The sequence below is a fragment of the Nothobranchius furzeri genome, chromosome 14 (assembly GCF_043380555.1).
Source record: "Nothobranchius furzeri strain GRZ-AD chromosome 14, NfurGRZ-RIMD1, whole genome shotgun sequence".
NCBI lineage: Eukaryota > Metazoa > Chordata > Actinopteri > Cyprinodontiformes > Nothobranchiidae > Nothobranchius > Nothobranchius furzeri.
Genome location: NC_091754.1, coordinates 58,018,526 through 58,030,515, shown reverse-complemented (window position 1 = coordinate 58,030,515; position 11,990 = coordinate 58,018,526). Strand labels below are relative to the sequence as shown.

Below are 11,990 nucleotides of genomic sequence, written 5' to 3'. Positions count from 1 at the left end.
AGTACAGTTGAAACTCTATTAGTCAGGTTGAGTAAAGCCAGAATGACCTTTACGAAAACCATATTGGCAATCATTAAGAATAGCATAACTAGATAAATTATGAATAATTTTATTAAAAATCTATTTTTTTCCTCAAATTTTTGAAAAACATGGTAAAATAGACATGGGTGTATAGTTAGATACATTTGAGGGATCACCAGTTTTGTAATGGGAGATGACCTTAGCAATTTTTAAATAATTTGGAACTACACCTCTTTAAAGAGATAAAGAAAACATAAATTAGCAGATTGTAAAACAAACTGTTTCACCTGCTTAATAAGTGTTATCGATATATTATGCTCAGCTGCAGACCATTTTTATTGGTCAATACCAACTTATTTCCTGATCAGGGGTGTGTCCAGGGAGTGGCCTGGGGTAGCACATGCCACCCTTGGAATCTGATTGGCCACCCCAGGTGTCACAACACTAATTAACCTTTAAATAGGCTCTTCATTGTCCACAAAAGGCTTGGGGGCAAAACAAACAAAGCATAACCATTGGTGCCACACATGCACAAAGTTGTGCCTCACCTGGGCCACCCCATTTTAAAAGATCTGGACACGCCACTGTTCCTGATAATCAAGGGGTCTAAAGGAAGTAGGGTCTTTTATGGAATTGAAAGGATCCCCATCACAATTTGGAATTGCATCAGCTAGCTTTTACCCAGCACTTACAAAAAACCTATTTAAACGCTCTGCTCTATCATGAGGACACTTCAAGAGAACATCACCATCTTCAATGACAGAAGGTGTATCAGATGAAGATCTGTCCTTTGGAAGTATTAAATAAGTCATAAATAGTACCTGAGTGTGGTTGCTTGTGGTGAATGAAGAACCAACCTTCGTATTTAACTTGTCCCTTCCTAGATGGGTCGTAAAAAAAGAACAACCATCCAAATGATTTCAGTCATAGCCTAACAGAATATCTAGTAACTATCTTACTTTAAATCTATGAAACCTTCACTGTCATTCAGGAAAACAACAGGACTGATCACATGGTTCTGCTGTTTCAGCTTCTAGACAATGAAACTCTGGAAAATGCTTCATGACAACAGAAACAAGAAATAGCCCTGAAAAAAAAACCACGACTTCAATTGTATTTAAGCTATTCACACTGTTGGCCACTGGGAGGCGCTGTAGGGATATAAAAACAGACGATGCTGCAGTTTAACAATGTGAAACCACGATCTGAAACCCTTTTATAATCAATATTTTACTGCATGGAGGTTGTTCCAACCACACGCTGTGTTTCAGGACACTTTAACATGAGGCATTCGCTCATTATAGCGTTTGTTTGTTACTCGTCGTTGTTTTAGATTTCACCCGTTTCGTCGACCATTGACTTCCTGGAAGTATGAATGAAAAGCAAGACGAACGAACACAGGTGAAAGTTCATTAAACGGACATCCAGCAGTTCAGCGTCTCACCACCAGAGGGCGACTCACCTGCTTGGATGGGATCCTAAATGCTGCGTTCATAAAACCTCAGAAAAAAGGGCAAGCCGCGCCCTGTCTTGATTTGAATCGGTAAAAAAACAATTATTTACTCATTAATTATTTTAAGTAGCCAGTTTTCCTGGTCAGGTAAATGATGATGCTGGTTTGTGTAGCGCGGCTCGTTTTACATTTTCTCCCCTAAACAGAAATTTACTCCAGCCGAAACGTTCCTGATGTGGTCTCAAACGCCTCTGGGCATTTCCTCTACATTTACTTTCATTTCCTATCATCGTGGCGCAGACGATTCTCTCTGTTTAAACCTCCATCTGAAGGTAAGAGACGCGGGTTTTAAATGCTAGCAGCTAGCAGCTTAGATCCAACAGAAGCAGCTTTTAGTCTAGCCTGGCACGCCAGACTAAATAAATATGTTATATAAAACTTTGCAAAGCAAGAATTTGAAGTTCACTACACTACTCAGCATGTGCTCCACGTTGTCTTCCGGACCACATTGACTTTGATGACGATCAGAGTTGATGTGTGGATGAATGATGTGCGTTTCCTCTGCAGATGAAGGTGTGACGTGTGCGTGTGAGCTGATGTGACTTCAGCAGCATGGATCAGTGTGAGGACAGAGAGGAGGGAGTCCTTCCCTCTAAATCGAGTCTGTGTGGAGAACATGAGACCCACAGCAAAGCTCAGAGGTCAGATGAACTTCTCTAATTGTCTCTAGTTGCCCACCACTCTTCTCCATGTCAGAGCTCACATCACCACATCTTTATTCACAGGAGAAGGCCTGGACCAGAACTTGGAACAGAACACAGTCTGGTGTCCTGTAAGAGCGACCAGTCAAAGGAACCTCCTCTGCAGTTCAACCTTGTTTTCCCATCTTCCACGGACACTGGGTAATGTAATTACTCTACATTTATACGCGTTTCTGCTGCTCACCATAAAATAAATAAAATAAGCGAATATCTCCGTAGTGATGATGCACCAATATTACTTTTTTGGCCAATACTGATATTACTATCACTGTTATGGCCAATAACTGATGTTTGCCGATACCCATATGTATGTGTATATGTATGTGTATATATATATATATATATATATATATATATATATATATATATATATATATATATATATATACATATATATATATATACATATACATATATAATAGGGCTGAAACGATTCCTCGAGTACCTCGAATAATTCGAGTACAAAAACGCCTCGAGGCTTCGTTTAATTCATGTTTAATTAATTCATGGCTTTGCAATCACCCGGTGTCATGTTTCACCCGGACCGAAATAAGTGACGCACATACACACGCGAGTAGCGAATGTAACTTTCTCTTAAGCCATGGCGGACAACGTGGACCCCGGTGGAGTGCGAAAAAGACAGAAAATGTCAAAGTTGTGGGACCAAGGCGGAAAACGTAGTCCAGTGTAAATACTGTAAAATGGATTTAGCCTAACACACCACATTCCTCGATGCTGCAGCACCTGACCAGGAAACATCCACATGTAAACGTCACTTCTGCAAGCGGACTCGAAGCCTCTACGAGAAAATGCATGTTAGCCTGTATTTCTATATATTCTGCAGACGCTGTGCAATTTTCCATTTGTAGCACTTAGTTTCAGCTCACGCCGTACGTCTGGTAGCAACACGTCTGACTTAAAATGTGCTAAAAATAGCAGTTTTTACAACACGTCAGACTTGTTTTTGTGTTGTTATTGATGCCCGTTGTCCCTCAGGATTGCTGCAGGAGGACAGGTATTTATGAGGAAAACGAAAGGAAGTAAATAAATGTTTTGTGATCAGTATAATTTGACATAACCACGGCAAACATGCTTTCTCGACAATCCTTGTTAGTGTGAGAAAAAAAAGTGTAGAAATGAAAACGGTGCTCACATAGGTTTGTGCTGATGAACATGTCTGAGCAGCTTGACCACGTTGTTGTGTGTCGGGGAGGAAACACAACGACAGAGTCGTGCTGGTTTGAGCGTGTCGCTGCTCGCTGGAGTTATATCAGCTCTGTCTGGACGTTAGTTGGAAAACTTTCTCTTTCAGTCGTGAACACATTACTGAGCGGCTAGAATCTCCGTTTCTGGGCTTCAACGTCAGAAAACAGCTGAGTGAACTCGGCGCTGAGTGAGAGGAGTGTAGTTTGTCCGAGACAGCGGAGCTGCAGACACCCGGCAGCAGGTGCTGGAAAAAACACAAAGGAGGGGGCGAGTCGGCTCCGCGCTGACGCCGCAAAGCATCATGGGAGTTGAAGTCTTTGCGGTAAAATCGGCCAGCGGGCCAGTTTTAATATATTTTTGATATTTATCTCGCGGGCCACATAAAAATGCTCCGCGGGCTGCATCTGGCCCGCGGGCCTTGACTCTGACATATGTGATGTAAGCTGTCCCCAACTCAACACTAACACACACACACACACACACACACACACACACACACACACACACACACACACACACACACACACACACACACACACACACACACACACACACACACACACACACACACACACACACACACACACACACACACACACGCCTCTGAATCTACACATTCCATTCCTCTATCCCATCATCTCTTTCATCGATATTGATTCAAATCTTCTAAACTTTTAATCACCAGTATTTTTGCTTACAAACCAACAACTACCAACTAACAAAAATTTTACCAACAACAACCAACTAACAAAAATTTTACAATTTGCAGTCCAGGTACCCTGGATCTTTTTCTGCTTCCTCAGAAAACGGGCTTTCTTTGCAATTTCTGCATTATACTTTGTCAGATGCTCATTTACATAGACCTCAGTTCCTTTCAACTTTTTGGCCTGCTTAAGGAGTGAATTTTTCATCTTTCTGCTCACGAATCTCACGAACACAGACACTTTTCCCTTCCTATTCCTACTTGATAAAACATGACATGCTTCAATGTTGTTCTCACTGATTTCAATACCCTGTGAGTGAAAGAAAGTCGTCACCTGCCTTTCCACATGATTCATATCTGTTTCAGTTGGTTCCTCCCCATTATTATTTGCTACTGCTCGAGCATATGATCTAGGTTTTATATCAACTCCTGTAATGACAACATCATTTATTCTTGAATATTGCTCTAGTTCATCCACTCATTTTTGCAAAATATAGATTTGTTTGTCCGTCTTAACATTTTGTTGTTTCAGTTTTTTTTACTTCTTGTACCTAATCCATAATACTTTTCTGTTGTTGCCTGACTGTTGTAAGTTCTTCAGCCAGAAAGTCAAGTGATTTTTTAATTTCATCCACTTCGTCATTATTAATCCTCTTTGGTCCCATCTTAAAAAACTGTTACTATCAGCAGTTAAAACCAGTTTCTTTGTAGCTGGTAGCTTGTGTTGAGGCCTGTATCCAATGACTCACCCAGTTGCTAATTGCTGATGTTGAATCCTTTAGCCCAGTTTCCTGAGTTGATGCCTGTAGCCTGTGGCTTACCCAGATGCTGGTTGCTGGTATTGTTTCCTTTTTAGCATTTAGTGCTTAGTAAAACCTGGTCTTCTGGGCCTATTGGCCCATGGTATATTCCAGAATCGCCTGGTGGTGGTCTGTAGGCTGCTGCTGGCCTGGTGGTGGTCTGTAGGCTGCTGCTGTCCTGGTGGTGGTCTGTAGGCTGCTGCTGGCCTGGTGGTGGCTTGGTATCTGCTGCTGGCCTGGTGGTGGTCTGTAGGCTGCTGCTGGCCTGGTGGTGGTCTGTAGGCTGCTGCTGGCCTGGTGGTGGCTTGGTATCTGCTGCTGGCCTGGTGGTGGTCTGTAGGCTGCTGCTGGCCTGGTGGTGGTCTGTAGGCTGCTGCTAGCCTGGTGGTGGCTTGGTAGCTACTGCTGGCCTGGTGGTGGTCTGTAGGCTGCTGCTGGCCTGGTGGTGGTCTGTAGGCTGCTGCTGGCCTGGTGGTGGTCTGTAGGCTGCTGCTGGCCTGGTGGTGGTCTGTAGGCTGCTGCTGGCCTGGTGGTGGTCTGTAGGCTGCTGCTGGCCTGGTGGTGGTCTGTAGGCTGCTGCTGGCCTGGTGGTGGTCTGTAGGCTGCTGCTGGCCTGGTGGTGGTCTGTAGGCTGCTGCTGGCCTGGTGGTGGCCTGGTGGTGGTCTGTAGGCTGCTGCTGGCCTGGTGGTGGCTTGGTGGTGGTCTGTAGGCTGCTGCTGGCCTGGTGGTGGCTTGGTAGCTACTGCTGGCTTGGTGGTGGTCTGTAGGCTGCTGCTGGCCTGGTGGTGGCTTGGTAGCTACTGCTGGCCTGGTGGTGGTCTGTAGGCTGCTGCTGGCCTGGTGGTGGCCTGGTGGTGGTCTGTAGGCTGCTGCTGGCCTGGTGGTGGCTTGCTGGTGGTCTGTAGGCTGCTGCTGGCCTGGTGGTGGCCTGGTGGTGGTCTGTAGGCTGCTGCTGGCCTGGTGGTGGCTTGGTCAGGTTGAGGTAAGATGCAATAAGTTGGTCACCAAAGAAATGAGTGAAGAGAAATGCCGGAAACCTAGAAAATGGAATTATTTCTGTAGATGGCCGGTCACCATGTAGGCCGGTATATAGGTGAAAATCGACCCTTTCTGACGTTTCTGATGCAGTGGCTGACTGAAGAGTTGAAACAACAGCGCTTGAGTCAGCTAAGAGTACAAAAATCCACAGCTTTGGCTATCACGTAGTTGCGTTGTTTACAACCATAATTTCAGATTATAGGTCGTTTAGCTTTAGTGTGGACAGACAGAATGTCAGCTAATTCTTCATGATTCCTCCACAGAGTGGACCAGCAGAGCTCCAAGGTTCCCAGTGGTCAGTCTGCCCAGCAGCATCAAACACAGCTGGACTCCATCTTTATGGTCTGTACATGGACAACAACTACTTTACCGTGTGTTCTGCTCACAGTCGTCTCCATGCTGCTCTTTGTAGACCAGTGGGTTGTCAGTCGGTCCAACGCGGATCTGATGTTTGGCTCCATGATTTCAGTCTGATGTGTCATTCAGATAAGATTCTGTTCCAGCTGCTGGAGGACAACATCCTCACTTTTGTGAAGAACGAGCTGAAGAAGATCCACAAGCTTCTGAGTCCAGGTTACCCAGAATGCCTAGAGAGGCTGAGGGAGGATGAGGAGGTGTTAGAGGGTGAGGATGAAGAGCAGAGGAGGAGCAGCAGAGAAGCGTTTGTGAAGATCACAGTTTCCTTCCTGAGGAGGATGAAGCAGGAGGAGCTGGCTGAGCGTCTGCAGAGAAGTAAGCACTGGAGAAGCCTAAATTAAAGGTCTCGTTCACTTAACCCTTTAAGCGCCAAAGTCGCAATATTACGACAAGCGCCATTGCTGAAACATTGTGACAGACGTAGCAGCAATATAAAAAAAGTCATAAAAGCGGCAGATGCGTTATATATGGAAGTCAAAGTGTGCCACATAATCATAAAATAAAATATTAAATGAAAAATTATGAGTAGCTTTATATATGTATAAATAAGGAATGCCGGTAAAAATTATACATTCCAATATGGCAGCCTGATGACATCACAATATGCAAATTAGATGAGTGAATTTGCTCCCAACACAAACATTGGGTTCTACTGAAGATTTTTCTCATGTACAGTTTACCTTTATCTCTAACCATTTCCAAGCTACAACCCTTTTCAAATAGTCATGTCAAAATTGTTTATTTTCTTGAAAAAACTTTGGAGCCCAAAGGGTTAAAAAACATGTAACGTGTTTACCCGAATATAGGACGACCCCTATTATAAGACGACCACGCCTTTCCAAGAGATTAATTTTAAGAAAAAGGCAAAATTCACTATTTAAAGAAAATATTTAATATTTGAAAAGTTTTGGTAAATACAGTAATACCATAATTACAGACTACTTTAATATTTACCTATTAATGCAATCACAAAAATCTGTTATGAAGTTTTTGGGGTTCTGTCAGGAAATCAATCAAATGTTATTTATATAGCAATTAGTTAAACAAATAAAATCCAACTCAAAGTGATTTACACAAATGGTACTAAAAAAAAAACCCACTGTAGTCTAACTGTAAGAACTTCTCTAAACATGTCAAATCAAAAGTCATTTCAAAAGTCTGCATGAGGCATTTACTCACAGATGTCCTCTGCTTCGCTCTGCTCAGAGTCACTGTCAATCAAATCAAATCAAATCAAATCAAAGATACTTTATTAATCCCAGAGGGAAATTAGAGTTTCAGTACACACAATTCAGAGATCAGACTTACATGGGCAAGACACATGACAAGAATTGGTGACTGTGGTCATTCGCAACCCTGAGTCGCGCTACCTTAATAGAAATAAGAGGGTTACATGAGGATTGGTTCAGGTGGAGGGAAAAAAGTCACTTCAGAGTTACCCTCCACCAGGAGGGCTGCTTTGCTCTGCAAAAAAACACCTCAGACAGATATGCAACAGACTTCAGACAACACAAGTGTCCACTAGGAGGGGTGGTAGGTTGGGACTATCCCAACTTCAGTTCCTGCAGCCAAGATGAAGCAGTGCATGTCACCTCAGTGTGGATGGGGGAGGGGCATTGAGGGTTGGAGGGTTGCAGTGACCCTGGACGCTTCGGCGGCCTTCCTGCTGTCCTGCCCAGGCTGGCAAAGGAGGCAGAGTTTAGTTGCCATAGCGACGGCACATTGCACATATCTTCTGACGGGGGAGTTTTCGTTGGAGCCTTGCTGGCTCAAGGGCGCCAGATTCCGATTAGAAATTGTTTTGGGGCCAGACAGAGATAATTTCCTCTCAGTCTTACAGTTTGTTGGTCCTCAACCTCTCAAAATCCCAATAATGGACGTTAATCTATACCAATCTGTGCTGATTCGTCCACTCTCTCCTTGATGGCATCCATCTTTTGTGCCAATAATGAGTCTCGGACAAAGTTCCAGGCTTACGATTCATCTCGACAGTTATTTGAGTCTGTGAATTCACAGCGCAGTGCAAACCATCTCTGAGCTCCGGGATCAGGCCAATATTCTTCGACAGCTCGTTAATTTTCCGGTAAGCCAGGTAGCCTCCAAGGCCAATGAGCAGGAAACCTGACACCAACACCACGAATATCCACACGTCTTCAGAGTCCTCCACAGACAGCTGAGACAGACAGACAGATCAAGTTCCACTGTTTCCAGGAGTCCATGATGTGTCCAACTGGGTCTGTACCGGCAGGACATCCGGGAGCCCCTTCTCCCGTTCTCATCGTTGAAAAATTTTTATCAATCGCGTTGAGAGACCAGCTGACGAGATCCATTTAAATGTATTTCAGTTTCCAGAAGAATGCAGAAGCAGCCGTGCACCCAGCACACAGAGACAGACAAAGGCCTTGAGGATAAGATAAGGAGGAAAGGAGGAAAAAAGTATCTGCACCCGCCAAGAGCGGTTCCGCCTCCTCCCACAGAAAGTCATCCTCACTGCCATCCAATGCATTGGATATGCAACACTTTTTAAAGTCGTTGATGATGCCCTCTGCTGTTACTGCATCCCATGCCTGGAGGATCCATTCACAAAGCCGATGTACAGTCGGTTTTTGAAATTTTCCAGACGGTGTGAGAGCGTGATCACCGGACAGGACCACTCTGTGTACCTCCTGCGCAGGTTGTTCTTGAAAGGCTTGTTAACCACCACATCCAGCACCTGCAGCTGGCTTGTCATCCCGCCCGGTATGATGACCAGGTCGCCGTTCATCTTCCTCACCTTAGTTTTGACAGCATCAGTCAGGTGTCTGTGGAACGCATCCATAATCAGCATGTTTCTCTTTTTTCTGAGCGCGCTGCGTCACGTTCCCCACACCACTTTCAGCCAATCGACCACAAGTTCGCTCTCCATTCAGCCTTTCTCCCGGGCTCTCCGAATAATGCCAGCTGGCATTGGCTCTTTTGGCACAGTTTTGCTTTTGAAAATCACATGCTAGGCCAACTTAGTTCCATCTGCCAGGCACGCCAACATGACGGTGATCCGATTCTTTTCATTTCCAGTTGACTTCACAATAACAGACTTCTCACCTTTTTTGTGCACAGTCACAGATGTAGGCATGTCAAAAAACACCGGTGTTTGGTCGGCATTCCCGATCTGATCCAGCGTGTAGGAGTGTTTTTGCCTCAAGCCAATCACATAGCGCTGAAAAGATTGTAGCTTCTCTGCGAAGTCTGATGGCAGGTGCTGGGCAAGGCTGGTTCTGCATCGCAGCGCAAGGCTGTTCCGGCGCATCATCCTTATGCACCAACCGGTGCTGGCTTTAAACTTGGTGGTCGGTATGTTTAACTCCTTGGCAATGTTCAAGGCTTTGAGCTGGATGATAGCTCTGGTAATTGGCAGACCTTCGTTACATTTCTCAGTAACAAACTCACACACCCGCCTGTCAATTTCTTGCAAGCGGCCGCGTTGAGGACCACGAAAAGCTTTTCTCTTGCTGTTAGCATATTTCAGACGGTCTTTCTGGATATGCCATCTTTGGACGTCACACTCCGTAACGCCGTTTTTTTCTGGCTGCCTGGCAGTTGTTAGTTGCTTCTGCTGCGTTGACAACCATCATTTTGAAGTTAGCGTCATAACTCTGCCAAAGCTGTTGGTTAACCTGCCTAGTTTTAGATCCGCTTAACTCCAGATTCCTCCCCGCCATTTTTCTTCTCTAGTTCAATGACCTAACCACGACCTCTGCTGTTGCAGTTGGGTACACACCAGACAAGTATGTGTGAATTATAAAGATATATATATGTAAACGCTTAGTCGGCGATAAAAAGACGACCCCCCTTTTAGCATAATTGTTAATAAAAAAAACCCTCGTCCTATATTCGGCTAACTACGGTAATACTTGTTCCTTTTGAAATACGATAGTTCACTTTGAGTTGTATATTCATGCTGACCATGAAAATAGTCTTCAATCCCTAATGACTGAATTGGCCACGGAGAAACTGTCAGGTCAGAAAAGGCCGAATTTTTCTACATCAGGAAGAAAATTAGCATTCATGGACTCATTTTGTAGCTAGGAGACAACAGAGCTTGTCTCGGCTAGTAGACGAACTATACAACTGGAGAGTGCTTGTTCCGGTGACTCCCTCAGTCTCCAGGGGGATGCCAATGATCACTTGGGCAGCATCAGTGAGACCTGGAAATGTGTAGTTGGGAGGATAGGCTCACCATCCCGCATCTTAGGAGGGGAAAGCGCTGCACTACCAACACTGTTTCTAGTGGGGATGGTGCGGGACACTGTGGATCAATGCACATAGTACTTTTAATACCTCATCAGTCCCATGGGCACATCTTCCAGTCAGGAAGCAAAGAATGATCGCTGCCATGATCGGTGCAAGATCTTGGTCTGCAGTGACGGCAATAAGTCGAGCTTGTTCCTGGTGAGAGTTTGACTCACCAAAGCTGCCTTTTGGTTTTGAGTCAAACGAGTAGAATGCCTTCAACAGGTCAGAGACAAGGTCCTGCCTCAAGTAGATGAATTTAAATATCCTTGTTCTAGAATGAGGGAAAGATGGTGCGGGGGATCGATAGGCCGATTGGTCCTGGGTTCATCCCAGTGAATGACAGAGTAGCCTCCCTCCATCTACACTTGTTAACTCCTCGAAGGGTTCCAGCACGGTCGCAGTATTTTCCAGTAAACCCCAGTCGTTGGCTGATAATGTATCTGGTAAGTTGTGGTTGGTAGCATAAGCACAGAGCTCACTTCTCTTTCAGAAGGCGCTTGACCATGTAGAAAGAGCTATTCCATCTTGTCTGGACATCTTGAACAAGATGAGCCAGGGTAGTTGTAGTTCCCACACCTTGCATTACATGCTGCAGATCTTCCAAGCAAGACTGTGCCAGTTGTGAATGCTTAAAATGTGCAACAGTCTTTTAGCCGTTTGCTAATCCATTGCTAACGCTGAGTTGCGACATCAGCCCACCGATTGGGGCAGCAGTAGCTCAACAGGCTGAGCGGTTTGTTCAGTAATTGGAAGGTTGCAGGTTCGATCCCGGCTCCGGACAGAGAATTCTGCTGTTGTGTCCTTAGGCAAGACACTAACCCCCAAATTCCACTACCTCCGCTCCGGTCCGCCCCCGCCTTCCGCAGCCGCTCGCTTCCGAACTCAATTTTTACTGGTACCCGCTCTACAACGGCTCCGCTCCGGTGCCGAGCCCTGAGGGGGGCAAACAAGCATGCGCGGGATTTTCGAGATCTTGCGATACAGTCCGAGCAATAAACGCGGAAGTTAGATCCAAACACCCGTTGTGTGGGAGAAGCATCGAAATGAACTGTTTAATCTGTCTATCATTTGTGTTGAGAGATCAGCAGTGTTTGGATCAACAAAGTGTGTCTACTTTGATAGTGGAAACTGTATTTAGGGCTTAATTTTGTGCATTTAAACTTCAGCCGCCATTGATAGTTGTTAAAAGTTGTTAAACCTGTACATATGAAACAAAAAACGCCTTTTGTTTATCGATTTATTGTGAAATACGGAAATTGTGCTTGCTCCTTTTCCTGTTGGGCCGTTGTGATTTCTGTCCATTGACTGCAGAGGTGCT

General features: G+C 44.9%; 1 protein-coding gene across 3 annotated transcripts in view; it reads left to right on the top strand.

Moving 5' to 3' along the window:
- The first annotated feature begins 1,367 nt into the window (after positions 1–1,367).
- Positions 1,368–11,990, top strand: part of LOC107380983 (protein NLRC3) — a 34,398-nt gene continuing 23,775 nt past the window's right edge. The window contains exons 1-6 of one of the 3 annotated variants that reach the window (XM_070544222.1): positions 1,368–1,564; positions 1,681–1,806; positions 2,042–2,175; positions 2,260–2,376; positions 6,247–6,325; positions 6,487–6,715. In XM_070544222.1, coding sequence (XP_070400323.1) covers positions 2,087–2,175; positions 2,260–2,376; positions 6,247–6,325; positions 6,487–6,715 — 514 coding nt within the window. In that variant the 5' untranslated portion in view covers positions 1,368–1,564; positions 1,681–1,806; positions 2,042–2,086. Of the gene's footprint in view, positions 1,565–1,618; positions 1,807–2,041; positions 2,176–2,259; positions 2,377–6,246; positions 6,326–6,486; positions 6,716–11,990 lie in introns of those variants that run through there. The other 2 variants (XM_070544221.1, XM_070544223.1) reach the window with 2 other exon arrangements.